Source organism: Epinephelus lanceolatus, chromosome 3 (genome assembly GCF_041903045.1).
Source record: "Epinephelus lanceolatus isolate andai-2023 chromosome 3, ASM4190304v1, whole genome shotgun sequence".
Classification (NCBI taxonomy): domain Eukaryota; kingdom Metazoa; phylum Chordata; class Actinopteri; order Perciformes; family Serranidae; genus Epinephelus; species Epinephelus lanceolatus.
In genome coordinates, this window is record NC_135736.1 from 45,632,239 (window position 1) to 45,656,956 (window position 24,718).

The 24,718-nt window shown below is 41.2% G+C and overlaps 1 protein-coding gene across 1 annotated transcript in view; it reads left to right on the plus strand.

The window, feature by feature from the left end:
* Positions 1-5,645: 5,645 nt before the first annotated feature.
* hoga1 (4-hydroxy-2-oxoglutarate aldolase 1) overlaps positions 5,646-24,718 on the plus strand; it is a 32,395-nt gene continuing 13,322 nt past the window's right edge. The window contains exons 1-5 of the mRNA XM_033623909.2: positions 5,646-6,003; positions 7,492-7,620; positions 10,061-10,188; positions 12,161-12,295; positions 22,020-22,116. Of these exons, the coding sequence (XP_033479800.1) occupies positions 5,790-6,003; positions 7,492-7,620; positions 10,061-10,188; positions 12,161-12,295; positions 22,020-22,116 (703 nt within the window). The 5' untranslated portion in view covers positions 5,646-5,789. The remainder of the gene's footprint in view (positions 6,004-7,491; positions 7,621-10,060; positions 10,189-12,160; positions 12,296-22,019; positions 22,117-24,718) is intronic.

Genomic DNA, 24,718 nt, shown 5'->3' on the forward strand with positions numbered 1-24,718 from the left:
AAGCCCTGAAATGGAACCCACAAGGACCTAGGGAAAAAGGTCACCCCAAGAACAGCTGGCAGAGAGGTGTCCAGAAATGTGTAGGAGTGGGATCAGCTTGGGAGATCTACAGCGAACTGCCAACAGCTGAGTGAAATGGCCAATACTCCCTAGAGGAGCAAAGGGCTTAAGTAAGTAAGTAAGTAAGAGGTCTACAACTGCCTTAAGTGGTTTAAGGTGTAAGGTAATGTGGAACAGCAGTACACTGCTTAACTTCCATGCCAGTAGATTTGGTTTCTGAAAGACGCTAGCAAAGCAACACAGTACATGAAATAAGCACAGAAGAAAGGTCAGATAGGTCGGCCCGCCGTGTTTAACTATACATCTTTAAACGTTTCAATTAATGACAGTGTCAACAGAAATAAACAAGTTGGCCAGTTTCACATATCTCCTCACATCAAATCAGTTGCCAATTTTCAACATGGAAGAGATTATTGTTGTTAGCATGACGTCACAGTGATTTGGTCTATACTCAGGACATTCCCCCGGCTGCTCACAGTCTCATCTATAACATGTTTACCACTTCACTGTGAGTGGCACAGTTCCAGATTTTAAACTCGATGACATCATTAGTTTGAGTTTTAGCACTCTAGTTTTTGGATTTGGGAGTGAGTTGTTCATGTTTATGTAGGGCAGCTGCATGTCTTAGCCAGTAGGACGCGCTGTTGTGTTGTCTATAACGCAGCAAATGTGGAAGTTTGCATTGTTTGTCCCTGGCAGGACACCATAGCTTTGAGATTTGCTCTATTCAGGAAGCCATGTTTTTCAAAGTTATGTTTTTCTATTCAAGGTTGATGATTTTGTGGAGGCTGTGATGCCAGCAGCCACTGTGACAGCCATCAGCAGAGATGTTACTGTATGTTACTGTGAAATAAAACGCAGTCAAGGTCTCACCCACAATCCTGAATCCTGTGTCTTGTGCCTCTATCTCTCTCTGCACGACACTGCCCCTATCAAGAAAACATCCCAACGCAGTCCAGGGGAGGAGTAGAGAGTCTGGCAACAGGTGTGCAGAGGCAGTGGGTTACATTTACTAATATTTTTGGACTGAATTAGACCATAGGAATAACATTTTTGAATTTTGAAAATGTTCATAGTGCCCCTTTAAATGCGTCGAATGAGACCAGCTGCAGATTCAGGTTATTTTATAACTGATTCCAAGCTAATGTTTTATAGACCAGTGAGGCTGTCAGTCAGTGATAAAGAGACTTTCTGGTTTGCCATTTAGTGCAAAATCCTTTTGACTGGTGTTTATCCTCCAACATTTCACCTGCCCTTATCAGGGTTAGACCCCTCCAACTATTTGATCAAATACCTCCTGGAAAAATGCCAAAATGACTTTTCACAGCCTGGCAACCCAAAGGTTTGTCTGTTAAAGGTTCAGTGTGTAAGATTCACAAGATGAACAGATGTGATTTAAACCAGTAAAAACTCAGAATAAAGCAGTTTTCAGTGATTTTCTGATGCTCTTGTCACGGAGGAGCTGCTAACTGTGCTGGCCGAAGCAAAAAATGAGAAAATCTGAATGTTCTATCTAAAGCCAGTGTTTGGTTTGTCCATTTTGGGCTACTGTAGAAACATGACAGTACAACATGGCAATCATTTTAGATGAGGACCTGCTAACCGTGTAGATATAAAAGGCTCATTCTAAGGTACAAAAACACAATTCTTATTTTCCTGTCATTACACACTAAAGAAAACATATGATATTATATTCAATTTTTGGACCTTTAACTGATCCATAAGGTGCCAGTAAAATATTCATATCTCCATTCTATTCTACAAACATTTTTTACAGTGATAAACTATCATTTTTGTGACTTGAAGTGGCTGTTAATATTTCATATCTGCTGTGATATTTGTCCAGGATGCCTCTTAAACAGTGGTTCTGAGCTTGTTTTGGCTTGAAATAAAGTGAATGTGAGCTCCCTCTATGGTCGTAGTGTGGAGCTGTACACAGTTCAACCAAAGAGTAATTTCCCTTCCTGAAATGGTTTCATTAGAAGGATTTATTCAGTGTGTCACAAAAAAACCTCAAAAATGAGAGAAAATCGGACAAGATGAACAAAATCCGTGAACCATTGCTCTAAGATAGTTTTGGTGTTCTTCCCTTTTTAAATGAAAGCCCTAACAGCAGTGAGGTGAGAAATGTAGCTCCAAAAACATCAGTGAAAAACTGTTTACTGAAGTCTCACACTTGTTCAGTCCTAGCTAAGGTGTTATTATAACTAAACCCTCCGGTCTGATAACAGCAGCTCATCCCACCCTGATGTTATTGTCTAAACAAAGTTGCCTGAACACAAGGAGTCTGACCTTGAACATCAGACTGTGATGAGAAAGACATGAGGAACAATGTAGATCCTTTTTCTTCTTCACTTTAAATTTGTGTTTCATTTATTGGCATGAATCAAGAATCGTGTGGTCAAAAGCATTTTGCCACTGGATACAAGTACAAAGCAAACTATGAAATCAAGAGTGTGGACACCTGGACATAACACTCATATGTAACTGTTGAAATTCTCGTTCCAGACTTTCAACCTGAAAACAAGCAAAACTGTAAAATCAACAATCTCATCCCTGGCTCTGTCCTGGGGTTGGAGCTTGATTCTTCAGTGGTGGTGTCAGAGAGGAGGATGCTGCTCAAGCTGCAGAGCATCATGGACTCACCCTCTTCATTATGTGCTGCTCACACACAGGAGCACCTTCAGCTACAGACTGATACCTCCACACTGCACCACAGAACGCCACAGGAAGTCCTTTCTTACAGTGGCATCAGACTTTATAACACATCTACCTCACACTGAGGTAGCTCCACCCTCCTTTCTGCTTTCAGCTCTGTTTGGATTGCACATTGTCATCACTCTGTTATCTACAGCCATTACTGCCAACTGTTTACTTTTTTTGGCACATTAATATTTCTAATATTGCACCTTACGGTTAATCAGTAATATTTATGACACCCTCTGTTATCCTCTTTACCTGTTTACATTCATGTCATTGTGTACATTTGTTTTTTTTTTTTGCATTTTTTATCATTTATATTTTGTTATACTATTTTGTATTGTAACTGCTTTGGGAAAAATAATGCTTTATCTTTCCTTTCCTTTCCTTTCCTTTCCTTTCCTTTCCTAACCTAACCTATCCCAACCCAACCCAACCTACCCTAACCCAACTCAACCCAACCCAACCCATCCCATCCCATCCCATCCCATCCCAACCTACCCTAACCCAACCCAACCCAACCCAACCCAACCCATCCCATCCCATCCCATCCCAACCCAACCCATCCCATCCCATCCCAACCCAACCCAACCCAACCCATCCCATCCCAACCCAACCCAACCCAACCCAACCCAACCCATCCCATCCCCTCCCCTCCCCTCCCCTCCCCTCCCCTCCCCACCCAACCCAACCCAACCCAACCCAACCCAACCCATCCCATCCCATCCCAACCCAACCCAACCCATCCCATCCCATCCCATCCCAACCTAACCTAACCTAACCTAACCTATCCTAAGAGGAAGACAGTTTCTTTATGGGCCTGGCTTTGTGCACAGGGAGCATTATAATTTAAAAATAGAAAAAGGATCCTTCGACAAACTTGTCATAAAGCTTGAATGACACTAGTGTCTAAAATACCATTACATACTGTAGCAGTAAGATATTAATTGGAAATAAGGGTCCTAGCCCAACCTGTGAAAATCAGCTTCAGACCAAAAATCATGTGTAGGGGTGTCCACATACTTTAGTGCCACATTAATCAACTTATGGATAGGGAAACGAGGGAGCCAGAGTGTTTCATTTTAATTTTAAGAGAGGAAACAGTCACAGTTGTCAGATCTCAATCCAGTTGAGCACCTATGGGAGATTTTGGACTGTTGTGTCAGATGTTGACACCTCCTGGAAATTATGTTTTCTGTGCATTTGTTGTAACAGTGCAAAATGCTTCTCAGCATTCATAATAGGCTTAGGTTAAAAAAAGAGAGAGATAAACTCTTTTTTTTTTTTAATTTAGTAGCATTGTCAGTAAGATGGTGCAGCAATTTGTGCAAAGTCAGTGCAATTAAACATTTGGCCACATGGTGGCAGTCGTGTAAAGGCTATGAGAGGTTGTGGAGGCTCATCACATCATTAAACTGTCACTTGTCTGGTTTGTTAAGTAATTTTCACGAATCTACTTATCTATATGTTATTGTAATATAATAGTTATAGCCTCAGTTTCTGTTACAGACTGTGTAATCAGCCTTTCTTTACAATTTTATTATTTTCTGTCTGTGTTCATCTTGTTAAGTTTAGTTTTGTTTAGTTTAGTTTTAGTTAGTTAGTAGCAGTTTATTTAATTATTTAAGTCTTCTTGTGTTAATTCTTATTTGTGTAGTCACGAGGGGGCTGCTTTAAGAGTTACATAACTTAAAATGAGTTCTTCTTATTATTATTATTATTACAACATGATGAATAACTAACCTTAAACTTGTGTAATTTTTTAATGTATCAATTTTCAGTTTAAGAAGTCGAAAACCTACAACTACCAGAATGCTCTGCGGCTTCCGCTGTTAGATGACGTATTGTGAGTTTTGCCCGGTTTTTCCACAGGAACAAGATGGCGGTTGGCAGTTAAACAGTTCTGGAGTATCAGTTTAACTGTATGGTAAGCTAAAATATGTTCCTGTTAACTTTAAAGGCGATAAATAAGCCACACAATAACTGAATATTGGTTTATATTTGATCAGCGCTGCTTAGTTTTATTTTTAATCTCATTATTTTTAGCTCATTGGTAAAATACAGGAAACAGTATGGCGCCCACTTCTTGCTAGCAAATTCTGGTATTACAAAACAGATACGTTTCTGAAGACATTGTAGGCGAGAAATAACCAACACTGTGTGGCTCAGTAATGCAGTTAATTACCTGCTTATCTAGAAAGGAGTAACTTAGTCCCATCATATTTTTATGGGGATCTTAAAAAATGACTGGGCGGAAATGCCCCCCTATCTTATTACATTAATGTTACCTGCTTACATTCAGCATTGGGTTATTTTACTCTTTAGTTTCAACTATTTTTAATCACTGAGTTGTTTTTGTAGAGTTTGAAAATGGTTATCCCATTCTCAAATAATACTGAAATGAATACTGAAACCATTTTCAGTAGTGTAGCCTATTATAAGTTTGTCTGTAGAGCTTCAGCATCCCATCTCTCAATATTTGGTCAATATTTCTGTGTTTTTTAAGTCTTAAAAGTCATATTTGGAGCATGTACGAGCATCTACAGTAAATGTTAGCAGACACTACTGACAGCAGGATTAGATTAGTGTTCAACCCTGCCACACTCTGCAGTCCTGGGACATGCTTGTGTTTGATGAGCCCTAGCTGCTCCTGGGCGGAGCTTTGGAGCTTATGAAGCACACTTTTACTAACGTGGCGAGGGAATAGTCGTTGTTTCTAATCGCCTGATATATCTCAAATAGGTGACAGCTGCTATGAGGGTAATCGCGTAACATCAGCAGGCAAAGGCGCCTCGTAACAAACTGTCTCTTACGCACCAGAGCAAAAGGTTGCAGATTAAAACCTGCTTCTGCATGATCGGAGTCGTTTCAAGTGAAGCGTTGAGAGAGTCTCAAAGTTGCCCAGAAATCACAATTTCTGGTCAATATTTACAAAAGCGGGTTAGTGATTAACTGTCCGCAGTTGCAGCAGCTGCACACAGTCCCAGCACACAGACCGCGAGCAGCTCGGCTCTTGTGTCCGCTTCACAATGCTGTGCGCCCGCGTATGGAGATCTGTGAGTCCCCTCTGCAGAGGAGGTCACTTGTCAGTATGGAAACGACCCCAGAGCCACGCAGCAGCTGTCAGGCTGGACCTCGGGGGGATTTATCCACCCATTGCCACTCCGTTTACCGCCAAGGAGGACGTGGACTACCAGAAACTGGAGGAAAACCTACAGAAATATAACAAGATACCATTCAGAGGTCAGGCCTGAGGCACAGAGCGAAAACTAACGAACAAAGCTCAGGTTTCTGGAAGTGTAGAAAGTTTGTCAAAGTAGAGCCCGAGTGCAGGGGTCGTTGATATGGAGACAGATGGTGCAAAGTAAGAAAAGCTCATTTAATTTCAAAGCCATGTTACACTGGCAGTAATTTACACAGAGGAACATGAAGTATATGGAAGCAGTAATCAGGAGCATGTGTGACACTCAGGTGAAGATCCTTTCAGAAAACACGAAATTAAAGGATAGTCTGCAGCTGTCCTGGTTAACCTTTAAAATATTTGGGACACCAGCCACACCTGGACTCTTACAAAACCTGCAGAGAGGTTCATGGGTTGCCAGTCACCAGTTTTGGCTCAGGGACCTGACAGAGAGGACAAAGTTCAGTATGGAGCAAAAACGCAAAATCACCTGGGGTTTGCAGCTGTTTGTCGCCCTCTGGTGGTTTTGTATAACTACAACAGATATAATGTTTACAGCATCTAATTATTATTATTACACTGACCATCAATTCTACAAAACTACTGCTATGGCCACTACAAGTTCTACCTCTGTTTCTACTGCTGCTACTTCTATACTGTCAGTTCCTGTCCATCCACTACTACGATTACTAATCTGTATGTGGAGAAAATCAAATATCACAATTGCAATAATGTTGCAGGGTTGACTGTTGGTGCTTTCACAATTATCAAAGATGTAGATATAATGACCAAGTGAGTAAAGGCAAATAGAAGAACAGCTAACCATTTTGTAAGTTTAGAAATCACTTAACTACTGTAATGCAGTCTTTAAAACCCGGAAAAGACAACACTTATGGTGTTACGATATTTAGAATTGAAGACATCCAGTCTCATATCATGATATCAGTATCGATAAATTGCCCAGCCCTGCTTGTGTATACTTAAACACTTTGTACACATTCTTTTAAACTGTCTAATTGTATACTTTTTTAACATTATGTATTTTTTATTACTGATTTTTGCCTGTGTGATTTCTTGTTGAGGGTTTTCCTCTCTGTCTATCTTTTGTCACTAGTGGTAGCCTTCAGCTGTTATTACTGCTTTTAATGCAGCTGCCATAACTACATCTGCTATCTGTTATTATTTCAACACTTCTACTACTACTGGTTCAATTATTCTGATGGTGTTACCGTTGTTACCATAATTACTCCTCTTACCACTTCCGGTACTATCACAGCCACAATATTATTGATGACAGGTATTTTACAAGGCGAGAAAAGAAGAACGTAACTGGCCTCATGTCCTCAGATGGGCTGCAAGTTCACAGTCAGTGTTGTTGGTAGATGACAGAATATTTTTGTCTAATAATGGCACAACAAAGATGTATTAATAATTGTGTAAAGCCTTTCATGCCACTACTTTAAGGGGTACAGTTGGTTAGTCGCAAACAGATAAGGGGATATCTTTAGATTAAAAAAAGAATAATAATGATAAAGTGTTTTGTGTTGCAGGTCTGGTGGTTCAGGGCTCCAATGGAGAATATCCGTACCTGACAGAGGAGGAGCGGGTGGAGGTGGTGAGGATGGTCAGGCGATCACTGCCGACAGACAAACTGCTGATGGCTGGATCAGGCTGTGAATGTAGGTTTCATTGTGTACGTGTGTGTGTGTAGTGCTAAAGAAGTATTTCACTGGTGGAAAGACGGTATCTTCATAAAACTATGCTGTCTATGCAGTAGAATGATGCTAATACTTTTGAAGTTGGTTCCACATGACCAGAGAAAAACAGAGAAATGGGACTGTGGCATATGCTTTTTGCTCAAGGGGTCGAAAACCTACAACTACCAGAATGCACTGCACCACACAGGACCAATAAACGCTCCTGCTGGTGGGTGACGCAATGCAAACTCGTCTGTTTGACACAATGGCGGCTGGCCGGTAACAAAGAATCTTGTGTTGCATTTAAACAATAAAACTGAAATATGTTTCTAAAAACATTTAAGGCGTGAAATACACAACACAGTAACAAAGTCTTGGTTTCTGTTTTATTAGCATTACTTAGTTTACCCTTTGATCTCAGAATTTTCAGCCTCTGTTTTTACAATTCAGGAAACAGTGTAGCTCGACTGGAATTTCTAACTTCTAAACCTTGAAAAATATTAATATTCCACACCATTTTTGTTAAACAGAACAAAGCAATAGCATGACCACCAGCAGCAGAGTGACTGTAATAAACATTAACAATAAGAGAGCGCAAAAAAGCGCAGCTAGCACCAAAACAACATCAAAAATTAGTATTGAAACCGTTTCAAATATTCAGAATCGATCTGACAACACTATTACCACTATGAAAAGCTGTTTTTTTCCATACATTTAAGTCTTAGTGATGAATAATATAAAGAAATTACAACAATTAGTGAGCTTTATGCAGGCAATCATGCAAAGTTTTGACATTTTAATAATAATCATTATCCAAAAATTGATGCTGTCAAAACTGCAGAGCCCCTGAGGTCCTTAAAGGTTTTTTTTTTTTTTAAATATCTTGTGCACAAAAGTTAATTATGTTGTGTGCACAAGTTGATTCTCTTGTGGGAACAAGTTATTGTGCACAAAAGAAGAGATTATGTTGTGCTCGCAAGACAGTTATCTTGTAGCAACAAGTTAGCTTGTGCATACAAGTTAATTATTTTGTTGGAACAAGTTATTATCTTGTGAGTAAAAGTTAATTACCCCATGGGAGCAAGTTTTCATTTTGTGTGCACAAGTTAAGTTAATTAACTTGTTCCTAAAAGATAATTAACCTGTGTGCACAAGTTAAAAAAAAAAATCCACGCTTCAGGACTTTGGGGCTCCGTACAAAATGATCACTGACACTGAAATAAAACTCATTCTGAGGAAAAACATCTGGTTCCAGTTCTTCCAAAAGGTCAGTTGCAAAAATTTGATATTGTAGTGTTGTAGAATAAAGGCTATCTAAAGATTTTTAACTTCTACTTGTCGCAGCGCTGTAAGATCAGTTTAATCAGACTGAGCACAGATTTTTAACGGCACAAAAGGCTGAAAATAAAAACTTTGAGACCTGTTTCGGTTTTCTGAGGCTGCCTTAATTTAAATCTTCGTTTATTCAGAGCTACAAAGATTTGCATTTTAAAAGATTAGTTTAAATTGCGGGTTTCGTCGGCAGTTGAGACTCCTGCGTGTGGAGTGCTGAGAGCTGAAATTGACTCTACATGTGTTTCCGATACAGATCTCACCAACCTTGATTTTGAGCTCATTATGAGCTGGTGGTGTCATTAATTCTTATGGGCTGATAATTGAAGTCAAATGGAGTCAGTAACAGTTTTATTACCTGTTCAGCCCTATAATGATCATTAAGAGAGAGAAGAGAGATGTGCATTAACTCACTCTATAGTTCCTCCGCTTCCTTTTTCTTCCCCCATTCACTGATGATAGAAAAACCTCCCGGGCTCTCACCTCATCAGTTATTCCATAGATGTTGATTCAATAAATATTCCAGGGACACATTCGCAACATAAAATGTCTGGTTCCTGTTTGGGCCCTCTTCACTGAACTGCTGCTCATGGATGAAATGATTATAAATCCAGGGTCAGTTTGACATTTCTCTTCATTTTTCCTCATTTCAGGGATATTCAATCTTTCTGTCTGTTGTTCCTCCATCCTCCTCTTTATTGTATAAACACTGTAAGAAAACTGAGGCCACGGTTGTTGTATTTAGTTTCTTAAGTAGGAGAAAGAAAACGCATATAGAGGTGACAGGGGATGAATGGAGGCCTTGTATGTGAGGGTACACATACATGCAAGGCGTTCAATGCATTGTGTGTACATACAGTGTAGAGGGTGTAATAAAATAGATATATTCTTATAAAAATGTATTGGACAGAGTGAACAAAGCCACAACAAGTGCAAAAATGAAAAATTATAAAACCATATGTGTCCCTGAGTTACTCCATGACTTCCCTTCTATAGCCCTTTAACTCTCCTTCTTAAGAAAATGTTGTTGACAGACGTGCAGTTAAAAAAGAGTGCAGATTAAAACTGAGTACCTGTTTCGTCTCCTCAGCCACAAGAGCCACAGTCCAGCTCACAGAGAAGATGGCAGCAGCCGGAGCTGATGTCGTCCTTGTGGTAACGCCCTGCTTCTATAAAGGCAAGATGGACAGCCGCGCTCTGATCCAGCACTTTACAAAGGTCAGCTCACATTCAAACACACAACAGTATCACACATATTTGTAGGAGCCCTAATTGACACAGTGCATTCTCCCATCCTTACACTAACTAACCTTAACCTGGACCTGATTCAAACCTCTACCCTAAAGCCCAAAGCCAAGGCTTAATCCCCGCGTCTGCTCTAAGAAGAAATGACGACTGGCCCAAAAGTTGTCGCTGCTCAGAAATGTTAAATTAAGGCGCCCGTTATCTCACCTGGTAGAGCAGCCGCACTATGTACAAAGGCTGTGTCCTTGCTACAGTGGCTGCATGTCATCCCCCCTCTCTCTGCCCCTTTCACGCTGCATCTGTCCTGTCAAATAACGGCAAAATAAGCCCCCATAAATATATTTTAAAAAAGCAAAAGGAAAGGTGAAATCAATCTTTATAAAGATGACGTACAAGAGCACACACACGCAAAGAAGTTTTTTTCTGGTTCCATTTGTTTGTCTGTTTGTCAGCAAGATTACAGAAAATCTACCGGCCTGACTGTCATGAAACTTTGAGGACGGGTGTAGCATGGGCCGAGGAAGAAACCTTTAAGTTTTGAAGCAGATCCGAATCACAGGACGAATACACACAGTATTTTTCATTTTCTTTAACATTTTGAGATTTGGCATTTGGCCTTGGCGGAGGTCTGCATTCTCCAGGTGCTTTCTAGAATTACTTTTGGTTATGATTAATTTTTTTAACTCCAATGATAAATGAATGATTGCAACGTTATATTGAGTGGACAGACTTTGTTCAATTCACAGAAATTTAAGAATCTAAAGGTTTTTAACATGTACCAAAAATGTACATATGGCTAAATTGTGGGGAAATGTGTATTAAAGGATGCACAACATCTAGAACAGTGGTTCCCAAAGTGGTTGCTTTCTGAGAATGGGTCAGAGGTGCCACAGGATTTATTTTACATTTTTATGCTCCTCCCCCGGCAATAGCTGTGGCCAAAAGCATTATGTTTTCAGGTTGCCTGTCCATCCGTACGTCTGTATGTAAGCCCCTCCATCCCATTCTCATGAACACAATAGCTCAAGAATGGCCTCTAGGAAATGAATTTCTTCAATTTGGCAAAAGCGTGCAGTTGGACTCAACGATAAACTGATTAGATATTGGTGGTCAAGGGTCAATATCAGTGTGACTTCACAAAACATGTTTTTGGCCATAGCTTCAGAATTCGTACACTGATTAAGGCAGTATTTCACACAAATGTGTAACTGGATAAAATGATGAGGTGTTGACAAAAGGTCAAAGATGTCACAGCCTCACTCTGACAACATAATGTTTTCTGGCTATTATTCAGTGCCATATCTCAGCAACAGACGGGCAGTCATTTGGTCAGATACTGAATAGGTGACACTAATCTTGGGTGCTCACCTTGAAACTGTGCTGATTGTATAGATCTTTTGTGCTGTTAGGTTAAAGATGTGTGTGAGGCATCCATGTTTTTACACACATGGATTTACCTGCAACTTGTGGAGGCATAAAACTGTGAGGCGGTAATTCTAGTGAGCAATATTTCATCACATAATAGACAAGTGACATTTACATTTTCCGCATTTTCATATTACATTTTTAAAAGTAATAAAACAACAGCATAAGCATCCAAATCACTGTGTAAAACCATGTTTAATATGCAGTTATACATGGAGGGGTGCTATAGAAAATTTCACCATAAAGGGGTGCTGTGGCTTCAAAAAGTTTGACGGAAGAGGGAAACCTTAACATCTTTTGGGTTTGAGTATTTCAGTATAAGATTAATTTGTATTTTCATGTGTTAAAAAATGTGTTAAATATAAGAGGTTTAATTTAAAGGCAGGATTAATTGGATGATTAAATGAGAAAAGCTAGAAAAAAATGTACATTTGTTTGACTCAGGAATCAAACTTGAGTTGTTAAATGTATTGTAAATTAAGAGTACTTAAGGGATCATCTCTCTGTGTCTCTGCTGCAGGTGGCAGACAGCAGCCCAGTGCCAGTGGTTCTGTACAGTGTGCCAGCCAACACAGGACTGGAGCTGCCGCTGGATGCTGTCGTGCAGCTGTCTCAGCACCCAAACATCCTGGGCCTTAAAGACAGCGGAGGAGACGTAAGCAACACTTCCACAACATCTTTTTATTTCTCTGTGTAATCTGTGAGTCATGAAGAAATCTTGATCAGGTGTCACAGCGCTGCAGGTAGAGAGACATTATCTCTGTGTGTTTTAGGTAGCCACGCTGATGCTTAGTTGACTTGACAGAGCTACAGGTTTCAATGTAATGTATCGGGCTTGGTTATCATTTAGTAAGCTGTGTGATATTTATCAGACAAATTTGAGCGACATCTCATGAGGTCAGTGTTTGCTCAGACAAGTTTGAAAAACACTGCTCTGAGCCAGAATATTTTCCAACCCTGTAAGCAACCTAGTATTTAGAGACTCTTAAAATAACAAGCAAGATGTTAAGAAAACAAAACAAACCATGATTTTACAAGTTAATATTTCTCTCTTGTTTAGGATAAAGTTTATGTTTCCACACGAAACACCATGTTTTCCACATGGGAAGTCTGAAGTGAAGCCTATTGACAGGTCAGCAGGCAGTCCAGTTAGGTGTAGGAAGGGGTCGTTCATGTCTGAGTCTACTGCACAGTCTCTTAAAATGTCACCTGTTTTATTACCTTAATGCACGACCACAATGACTAGGGATGCACCGAATATTTGGTAACCGAATATATTCGTCCAAATATTGCAAAAAAACACACATTCGGTATTCGGTGGAATAAGTTAAAAGCAAGGATGAATAATAGTGGCGTGTTTTGATAACGCAATCAAACAGCGTGCCGTGACGGGCCGAGTAAAATGTTGGCAGTGTGGCGATCCGCCCGTCACCACACTCGCATTTGCGACTAAAAATAGTTTTGAGCGAGCAAAATAGGCTTAAATCATTCAGCACGCTGTGCAAGCAGCCTACAGATTTCAACCACCAGCAGAAACGAAAGGCAAATCCCACCGATTGTGGGTTGAACGGGGGTTAGGGTTACAGACAGACAGTAATGTATTCCTGTCAAATACGGCGGCCATCGGCTTACTGGCGATGGATAGGTCGGCTCCCATAATATCCTCTTCTTGGTGTGTGGACTGCCCAGAAGTACCTTAACAGCCGAGCCAGCCAAACACAGGTATGTGACGTGTCAGAGGAGAAACTAGCCGTTCACGGCCCACAAACCTCACCGCACTTTAGGGACTGTTCTTCACTTATGAAGGGGAGGAGGGTGGCTGGTTGATTTTTAATTTATTTATTTATTTTATTTTGACCCCCCCCTATGTTCATCACTTATTGATGCTGTTTTTGAAGCATGAATAAGTCAGTAAGTAATTTATTCCATTGAAATATCATTGATGTATTGTAGAAAAGTGATTTATCTTTTTATAAATGACAAAAGGCACATCTGCCTCATTTTTGCTGTGGTATCGTGATACTACTCAGAACCATGATATTTTCATTGGTATCATACAGTGGGATCCAATTTTGGTACCGTGAAAACACTAATCTGGAATCTGAATGTAATTTATGGTAATGGTGTTAGTTTGCGGTGAGATCGACCCCACAACTGGATCTGCTGGTAGCAAATCCTGGCGTGTGTTTAGCATTGGAGCTAACTAGCCAACAGGGAGAGCAGATATTATTATGGCTGTTTTGTGTTATTACCATCAACTGGGAGGAAACTGCAGCTACCTCACCAGTAGGAGGTTGATCCATTGCTGCATGCCCAGTCTTTGAGCCCATGCTGGTAAGTCTCGTTCCCAGTAGGACTTCCTTTGTGTAATGCTGCAAGACTACCTTCTGCTGTGGACCTGGTTGCTGAGCCCTCTCGAGTAAGTCTGTCTGCAGCTGTGCAGAAATACTGGGTTTAAACAAAACGAATAGACATGCACACAAAAAAAACCCCAGCTGCACAGCATATTTGTATGTCAGTATTATGAATGAAGCTTCAAACTATTCAGTACAGCCCTACTTATTTGGCAGCAGTGAAATAATGCATTGCAATGCTGCACATTCAGTAGGAACAGGACTGTATTCCTGTGTTCTTTTATGCAGTGGATTTTCAGTAAACTAGCTGCTGTAGAGAAAAGACTGGTGACTGTTGAAGAACCTAAAACCAAAGTGTGTGTACTTTTTATCCTTCAGGGTTGATTGCAGGGTTACTTGTTGGGAAAAAAAGAACAGTTTGCTCTTGTCGAGCCCTTAATACCTTTTTCGTCTGTGTGGGAAGTGTTCGCAAGAAGTTACAAATGGATTTCTGATTTGGGAAATAACATGTTTGTCCACTTGCTGGGAGACAGGAGCGTGGGCGTAGTTCAAGCACAGAGCGGCCCTGCTCAATAGTAGGCGTGAAGAGGCCAAACACAGAAAACAAGGGGTGATGGGTCAATTTGAGGAAGGCAGACAAGTTGCAGAAAGATTATACAGAAAGGAGTGGAAAACACAGATTTCCTCACATCAGCCAGCTCCTGCTATTTGACGGATTACTTAATCGAAAAATGTCTCACATTTTCAGCGTGTATGATTCTAGCTGGAATTGAATCTTGTCATGTTTTGGCCAAAGTAGATTTGAAAGAGGTTTGCAGGCACAAGAGTGACATATTTTCAACTCAGGTGTGGGAAGGCTCTCACAGCAGCCTCTCACTGCATGATCATCTGTAATTGATCTGAAATAGGATGTGATTGGTTGTGCAGCCATGTGGAAAAGCTTCTTTATTGTTTTTCCCTTTTCACTGCTTGTGTATCTGTGTACATGAAAGCAGGCACCCGTTGTTCATGCCACTTTGTTGTACGTGACTAAATGAGCCTAAATGAGCTCTAACTGTAGCCCACCAGCAAGATCCTCAGATTCACCCAGCTGCTTTCGAAACAAGCTAACGATATGAAGACGCAACAGGCAGAAATAGATTTGTTTGTGGTTCCATGTGTTTCCCTTTTTGGCACAAAAGACTTGTCAGTCTGTGTTTTGATTATACATCTCAACTCAACTGAGCTTTATTTATAAAGCGCTTTAAAACAACCATAGCTGAAATAAAGTGCTGTACATAGGAGCTCATAAAAACAACAAAACATTGAGATAATAAAAAGCAGTTAAAACAAAAAAAACAAACAAACAATAAAAACAGCAACAAACAAATAAAAACAGAACAAGGTCTCATGCTGGGTTAAAAGCCAGTGAGTAAAAGTGGGTTTTAAGGTTGGTTTTAAAGACAGACAGTGAGGAGGCCTGTCTGATGTGCAGAGGTAGATTGTTCCACATTTTTGGAGCAGCAACGCAGAATGCATGGTCTCCTCTAAGTGTTCGCTTGGACCTTGGTACCTCAAGGAGCAGCTGATCAGCTGACCTGAGGCACCGGGCAGGGGCGCAGGGGTGAAGAAGCACAGAGAGGTAGGGCGGGGCGAGGCCATTTAAAGATTTAGATCTGGCAATAGCTTGGTCATAGGCATGTTTTCAGGTTGTCAGTCTGTCCATCCGTCTGTCCCATTCTTGTGAACACTCAGGAACACCAGGGGAAATTTTCGCCCACCAAAACTCAAGGATAAATTGATAATTGATAATGATAATTTGGTGGTCAAAGGTTAAGGTCACTGTGACCTCACAAAACACGTTTCTAGCGGAGACTGTCCTCAACCAATTACAACCAATTAGGGTGTTTTCACACCCAAAAATTACAACCCATATTTACATTTATTAAGGGTTCTGCAGATCCTTAAAAAGTCTTAAAAGCCATTGAATTCCTTTACTTAAAAATAAGGCCTTAATTGGTCTTAAAAATGTCTTAAATCAATTTTTCAAAGGTCTTAAAAATGTTAAGACATAGGAAGTATGATTTGATAGTTTGTTTAATCAGATGTTGCATTTTAATTCTCAAAATAATAACATCTGTTTTCTTAGACAAAACCAAGTCCAGTTGCGTTCGATTCAATTGCCTTGAGATATCTATTTTCGTAAATAATTTACAGAATGTGTCTTGGATTAAAGGGATAGTGCACCCAAAAATGAAAATTCAGCCATTATCTACTCACCCATATGGCGATGGAGGCCCTGGTGAAGTTTTAGAGTCCTCACATCCCTTGCGGAGATCGGCCAGGGGGAGCGGCTAGCACACCTAATGGCAGACGGCGCCCCAGACTAACATCCAAGAGCACAAAATTGAAACCACAAAATATCTCCATACTGCTCATCCGTAGTGATCCAAGTGTGCTGAAGCCCCGACATAAAAAGTTGTTTGGAAAAACGTCATATGAACTCTGTTTTTAGCCTCACTGTAGCCTGTAGCTCTTACTGCTTCTCTGTGCTCCTGTGCTCCACGTCTCGTCAGTACTGATGTCCAGATTCTCAAGTGCAGGCATCGCCAATTCCCAGTCTGAGCAGCAAAGACTTTCCTCATCCGTTGGCATTGCTTTGCATTTGAAACAACTACACCACCAGGTTTCCAGTGCTCGACTCCGGTATTCTGCGGCTGGCTAAGGCTCATGAGCTGCAGCGGCTGCTTCATCCAGTAGCCTGAGTGCTGTCTGTATACTCTGGCTCAAACAAATACGGCTCAACAAAGAAATGCTGTTCCTCCTCAATTTCAAAGTCTTCAGACATGTTGGGCTGTCCTTTGCTAAAAGACCGTAGTGCAAATGATCTTTAAGCTACTGTGGTTACTGTTGTCTCTCCCTGCGGTGCACGTGTCACGTGATGTAAACACGGGTGAGCAAAGCTCATGCTTTCACTGGTCTCGCGCAGGCGCGCACACGTGAGCGCAGAGCACAGAGAAGCAGCCAGAGCTACAGGCTACAGTGAGGCTAAAAACAGAGTTCATATGACGTTTTTCCAAACAACTTTTTATGTCGCGGCTGCAGCACACTTGGATCACTACGGATGAGCAGTATGGAGATACTTTGTGGATTCAATTTTGTGTTCTTGGACGTTAGTCTGGGGCGCCGTCTGCCATTAGGTATGCTAGCCGCTCCCCCCGCCGATCTCCGCAAGGGATGTGAGGACTCTAAAACTTCACCAGGGCCTCCATCGGCATATGGGTGAGTAGATAATGGCTGAATTTTCATTTTTGGGTGCACTTACCTTTAATGTCACACAGATCAGGATATCAGGACCAAACACACTCATATTTACAGCGGGGATGCTCAGAACAGAGGATCCACTGTCTGCTAGCCAGCTTTCACTGTACCCTGGACAACATGGGAAAGTGCAAATCCAACGAAAATTGGCTATTTAACTAAGATCTTGCAGCATGGCTGAAACTGGTACAAGGCAATGCCTATTAGGCTCAGTAATTTTATGCAAAAAGTTTTTCAAACTCAGGAAGATGGGAATCAAGGCAGTGGAGTCCCACATGCAGAGTGAGAAACACAAAACCAGCAATTCATGTTTTGTTTTCACAAACACTGGGAACAATTGTCCCTAACCCTAAGTGAGTTTTGTTTTTTGGCTGTAGTCTTAAATTTTATACTGATTAGCATTACAAAAGCCTTAAAAAGTATTTAGTATAATTTGCCATAATCAGCAGTACCCTGTTATTGTGAAGTGGTGATCTAGTGGCTGTGGTTATTGTCACAGGAGCAAATGAAGAAATCAGGCAATGTAATATAAAGAGCTAGATAGTCTGCTTAGGTTGGGAGGGAGGAGAGGTCAAACAAGCACCAGACTGTCACGTGTCAGATGTGATACTCGTGTCTTGTGTGAAGTCTTAAGACTAATAGGTGACTAATCAACTATATAATTGGGGACTATTCTAGTAGTCGACTAATCGGTTTGAGTCATTTTTCATTGGAAAGTACTATAAAAGTGCCACATAATACTCTTATTGCAGCTTCTTATGTTCAAATATTGGCAGCTTTACACACTCTCCCATGACGGTGAACTAAAACTCTTTGGCGTGAGTATGAAACAAGGCATTAGATGACATAGTTTTGGGGTTTGGGAGAGACAGACTGACATTTTTCAACATTTTAACACATTTTTTCGATAAAATGATTAGTCGACTAATCAAAGAAATAATCCACAGATTAGTCGACAATGAAAGTAATCGTTAGTTGCAGCCCTACCGTCACGGTAATGCATTGATCTGGACAGACATGGATGTAAACTATAACTTGAATGGTTGGTGAAGGCATATAACCGCAAAGTAGTAATTCTAATTTTAGGTGTTCAGCAACAATATATTGAGATATTGACTGTCATAAGAGACACTGCAGTCACTTCTGACACACAGGTCATTTGTAAATAAATTAATCAGACATACTGAGGGTGAAAACAAGGTTTGTCAGCCTCCACTGAACTCTCTAAAAGACAAAAAGATGCAGAAAAATTGTTTTAGAAAGGCACTCTGCTTATCTGTAGAGCCTTTAATGTTCTTGTCATATGCCTGATATATTTGCTGCTTTAACAATTCCCCTCCCAAGGATCATTAAAGTTTCACCTCATCTTCTTTAATCTGATTCTTCCTGCCCACGCTGTTGCGCACACATCTTGTGTTTTTACTTGAAGTCTGTGCACCTCCAGCATGTGCCAGACGTGTGAATCCATGGAGCGTTATGTCGAGGCATCATCGCCTTTCCACACCAACCAAAATCAGCCTGTCTGTTCAATACAAACAGTTATCGTCTCTTAAGTGAAATAATTACAACGCCTACTATCCTTCATCCCTGCAAAGGAGGCGGGTGATGAACACCTAAAATGTGACATGAGACTCAAAATAACGCTGATAAATTTTTTTGTCACAAAAACATTCAGTGTTGATTAAGATGACAAGCTTAAGGACTTTAATGATTTAGTCTCCACATTGACATTTTGTTCTGTCAGACTAATAAGTCTGATATCTAAACTTTGTTTTTACATTTAATACGAAACAATGAAGTGCTTCAACATTGAAGTTTTTATAGGCACAGAAGCTCTGCATTTCATTTTGAACAAAACTAAAGCGTTTACATGAAATACAATATATAAAAATGTTATAAATATTTTCCTTTTTATAAAATTCTGATAATAAAACATTTGAATATTTTATTTGGAGTTGAAGTGGGTATTATGGGAATCCCGGAATAATATGGGAAGTAGAGATACATTTTATTTTTTCTATATATTCCTAAACAGTGATTTTCCATTGTTGGCTCAAGGCAACTTTGTGCACTAACATCAGGCTGCTTGTTAGAGCAATAACATGCTCAACAATGGAGATGTAACATGGTACTGATGATGACCCTGACCTTGCTATCTACTGACACGGAGAGGCAATAATAGACACGTTTATAGGTGTGAAAGGAACACAATCGGGGGGTTTGGTTCATTCTCATCTGATAATGAGGACAGTGGCATTGAGGGACAATTCACCAGTTCAGAAGCAATTAACAGAAATCACACAATCTTTATAGAATTAAAACAAAAAAGATCCATGTTTGCCATTAGTTATAGTTCAACATTCACCATGTTACACAGGGTAAAAGTAAAGGACAAGAGAGAATAACAAGAAGCCATAATTATGTATGTTATTTCTTATGGTAAGGCAAGGTGCAGAATACTTGATATCCATTAGTTTCATGAAGAAAATGCTTTCTGAAGTTCCACATAGAGTGGGCGAAAATGAAGACTTTTATAACATGTATTTGAACAATGCTGAGAGTCTACAGTTCTCATTCATAGCATTTGTTTCAGTGTCTTCCTATGGGAAATGCCTCAGAAGCATTTATCTCATTACGCCAATCCTGATTGGCTGGTGATTGCGACATCAGCGTCGGGTGGAACCACCTACCATTAATTAGCTTGCGCAACAATGCACCATCATTCAGTCACCTCTTCCCGTTTCGGAGCATATCTCAATCTGTAACATAGGCTAGCTAGCTTAACTGTCCACTGAGCAGAGCCACATAGCTAATATCTCTGTCGCTGGGCACTAACTAACAATAGTGGGTCGTAGCTCAGGCTGTCTAAGTTAGAATTTTACCACTATTGGTTCCTTTTTCTCAAAGTCGATGGGTTTGTTAAAAATAGGTTTTCTGTTAGATGCCTGAAATAAGTTCTGTGGTTAAGACAAGCTTAAGAGACTTTAATGTTTTGTTCTCAGACATAAGACATGTCAGTCAATACCCCACTCATGAACTTTGAAGCTTCTATGTGTCTTAAAAACGGTGGTTGCTAACAAGTGGCTAAATGAGACTACAGAGCATCATCACACCGAGCCGCGCAGAACACGGCTTTACATTCTCGTTATGGTGATAACGTTAGGTCATGCGACAGTCGTGTAGTACGTTTGTAGCCCAACATTAGCTTTTTACTTCTGGGGATTGCTTCACTGATGATGAAAATGGTGTTCATTTGCGACGATTATCATGCTGAGTGAAACGTGTAAGCATCATACAATACAACATTTGTTTGCCACAGAGCTTATTTTAGGCAATGATCCAAAATCCAATTGAGAAATCTCAACGGCTTTTTGACGAGGGAACCAGTGCGGCGCTACCTTCCATGTCGGCCCACAGAAAAACGTCATCCTTGGATCACTCTATGGGAAAGCAGTCTATCACTTATTTTTAACTGGTTTTCCTACATTTAAAAAAGTGAAAAAAACCAATTCATCCTCTGGGGATCATGAACGTCTGAACCAGATTTCATGGCAGTCCATTTAATTGTTGTTGAGATATTCCAGGCCCAGACAAGCTTAAGAGGTGAAGTGAAGGACCAACTGCCAGACAGACCATCATTACTGTCCATAAAGCCATGCTAGCAGCATGCCTGCTAATTCATTACTCCATAAGTTATACCTGTGCCAATGCAAATAATGCATATATGCATATCTAATGTGTGTGCTGCTTGTCATTACCTAATAAATCAGAAATGAGATTATCTGAAATCAGTTTTTTCTTGGTGTTTCATACACAGATTGCTCATTGTTGCCCCGAGGCACCAACAATATCTTATCATAAGACCCTAATCTTCTGTTAAGGGTTAAATTCCCCAAGTTGCACACTGCAGGCTAATGACAATAATGAGACTTAAAAACTAAAAGCTAATGAGTGTTTTTCTGTCACTGGGGCAGACAGTACTCTTGCTGTTATTTTCCCGCTGGGGAGCTGTATCGAAATAGCCAGAGTGCTCAAGCTTTCAGGAGACCAGCAGGAGCTCCTATAACCTGATTGACTGACTGATCAATTACAGCCCTGCGTGTTTGAAATGACTGATATGGGGAAGCTGATTGACACCCGGCGGTTAAAAATAGACCCTCACCGGTAACGGTGATGGAGACTTAAACCGGAGGCTGCAGGTTTTCCCTGCGGAGTTTTCAGTTTCATGTGCAGAGCAGCCGCGGAGTCGTCTTACGCTCCCTTTGAACATTTCAGGTTTATTTGGATTCTGCGCTTCATATCCGGATTGACAAAAGAGAATTAAAAGAGGCAAAACAAAATAGAGAGTGTATCAATTATTCATGAGCCTTTCCCATCCTACTCCTCTTTTGAAGTTGATTCCTTTTTTTTTCCCTCACTTGGGACTTGTCTGTTTTTTCTCTCGTTCTCCTCCTCCTCCTCCTTCTACTCCTGTTCAGGATCTTGAACGATCCCCTCCTCCCAAAACCGCCAGCATGTTAAGAGTTGATGCTCGTCTCAATTTGAGCGATTTGTTTACATTGTGAGATGTTGGATTTGTCATCGTCCCTAGTGACAGCATCTCCAGGGATTTAAAAAAAGAAACTACAGCAGATATTAGTGCTGACAGCAGGGAGGAGTGATGACGATGAAACAATCCATATTTTTTACTTTCTTCTCTCTGTTTCTCTTTGACTTGTTCCTCAGATCTCACGGATTGGCCTGATTGTTCACAAAACCAAAACGCAGGATTTCCAGGTGTTGGCGGGCTCAGCAGGGTTTCTCATGGCCGCCTATTGTGTTGGTAAGAAGCTCTTAAACAGGACTAACTGTGCCGCTGTTCTTCACGGGGAGCGGTTGGTAGCCTTCACATCTCTCAGGCTGCGATCTCCTGTACTCTTTGTTTTCTTTTTATCTCCAACCAAAGTGGACAAGTTGACTTTGTTTTCTTTTTGTATATCTTTCATTTCTGGTCCTCAATTACAAGCATAAAGAAACACATAAATAACAAATAACTTTTTGATGGCTATGCGTGATAACCTCTGCCTCTTTCTACCCATAAACCTTTGCATTTGGGGGTCACTTCCTGTTGTTTCAGATTTCGCCCACTCTCCAGATGAACAGCAGCTCCCTGAAGGGATCGTGTGACACTGTCTACTGAATGTGCAGAATTTTAGGGACATCATTCTGATATTGAATTGCACAGGCTACATGTCCTACACATGTCCTCAACTTTAGATTGATTTCCTACTTAAGCAACTCTTACGTATGTGTTACGCAGATTACGTAAACTCTAATTATTTTTGCTTAAGTTATTTAAACTCTCTCTGGTGGTGCAGTTGAGGAGATTGAAGACTTGGATAATGAATTCTTGGGTTATGTGGCAAACGTATTTAGAAGACAATAATAAACAAATATTGACCTTGTTGAAAGGAAACTGTGAATTTGGGCAGGTTTTGGAGCTGCACACGTCTTAGTTAATGCACCATCAGTGAAGAGGTTTCAAAACAGTCCTTGCTTGCAATTTTATACCACAACAAGATAGACACTTTTTATGAAAACAAAGTGAGAAATGTTGGATGAGCCCAGATTTTACTGTCTTGTGCCAGATAGTCTCTCTTCTGCCATTTGTAATATCTCATGAAAGATTTATATTGTGATACTCACAATATTTCAACTTGTTGACATATTGACGTCATACAGCAGTGTTTCCCATTAATTAACGAAACTATGGCGGCCCGCCATAGTTTAATTTGACCCGCCATAGTTTCTAAATAAAAGATTTAGGCTGCCGAAAGTATTGACTTCTCATGATATAAATAATATCTCTAACGCCGTAGCGTTTTGTGCCGATGCGCTCAGGCTGCCAGATCCAGCGCGCGACAGTGGGAGCGTTTCACTCCACTAAAAATACGTGTGTGCGAACTGTAAAAAATATTTAGGGGCACATGTGCGCATAAAAAAAATCAGCCGAAGCAGCCTATATTTTTGTCAATAAAAAAATATGATAATCTAACCGCAAATGTTGGAGGAACGCCACCTTCCCTCTTCCCTCTTCCCCGTGTGACACGGTTATGGGCGGTTTTCCAAGCCACTGTCGGCACAATGAATCTAAGTCCCACTGTCGGCTGGGTGGAAATAAGTCAAAGGGCTCTAGTTTCTCGGCGCGGCGCAGGGTGGCGCAGGGTGGCGAACCCCGCGCAGAGCTAGTTTCGAGCAGCCCAACCCGAGGCGCGCTCAGTTTGGTAGTTTGGCAGACCGAGGTGCGCTGAGATGGGTGTGGTGGCGCAGCAGGGGGAGGTGTTGACAGATCCAGCTTGACGCAGTGACAGTTTCGTGCCAAAAGGCTTCGCCAAAGGTGCGCTAAAAGCTCGCCATCTGAAACCAGGTCTACTGTCAGCGCAGGCGGAGCGAGGCCGGTGTAAGCCGAAGTTTGGCTGACCGGCGGACAGTGCGCACACGTCACCAAAACCTCACAGGCAGGTTTCCAGAATATCAGGCACATTAACAGTGCAATAAATACCCAAAAACCACTATTCAATGCAGCTATCTGCAATCAGCACATAAATGTATCTCTATACCGACTGTCCCGTCACATCTGATGTCAGATCAAAGGGGATTGGCACCGTTTGGCACGCGTAATGGAAACCCTACCTGATTTGATTAAACAGCTGCAAACTAGTGAGTTCACATCCCTCTCAGCCAACCACAAACAGCCACAGCATCAGATAGGGAGTATATATTCAGCATCTGCCATCTTAGAAAAGTCAAAAGAAAAGAAACAGAGTGAGACTGCGAGAGAGAAAGAGAGAGTGCGCGCACGAGAGAAACGCAACATTGATTTACAATTGTGGTGACCTCCTCCCAGGCTACCTTTGCATCATCAGCCCGTGGAGGTCTGCTCGCAGTTCCGTATATTCGGACACTGCGAGATTGGACCTCCCGGACCAAAACATCAGTTTCCTCCTGGGAGAAGTTTGGCCGTCTGACGCTGCTGTTCTCTTCTGCCATGGTAAATTGAGTAAACTCTCATTATGCCGTCGTGCGGCACATTTAAGGGCGAGGAGAGGGGCTCATTTGATTGGTGTGATGTGTGTAAAACCCACTCCACGCCTTCTCTCTTCCCTCTTTCTGACTTGCGCAGGTAGGAGGGACAGAGGTGGGAAAGAGGAGTAGCTGCACCAGCGCGCATGTTGCGCCAAACTTGCAAAATCCGCCTGGCCACACCCAGTTGGCGAAGCGCAGGTGCGCTGCGCCCCCGCCTCCGCTGGTCTGCAAAACTAGAGCCCAAAGTGTGGAGAAGAGGGACCAGGAAAAGTGGCGGACCTCCGGGGAAGCCTGCTCCATTCTCCCCGCAGTTAGGGGCCGTTCGCCACAGTACTGCTGCTGGGCAGGGTGGAAATAAG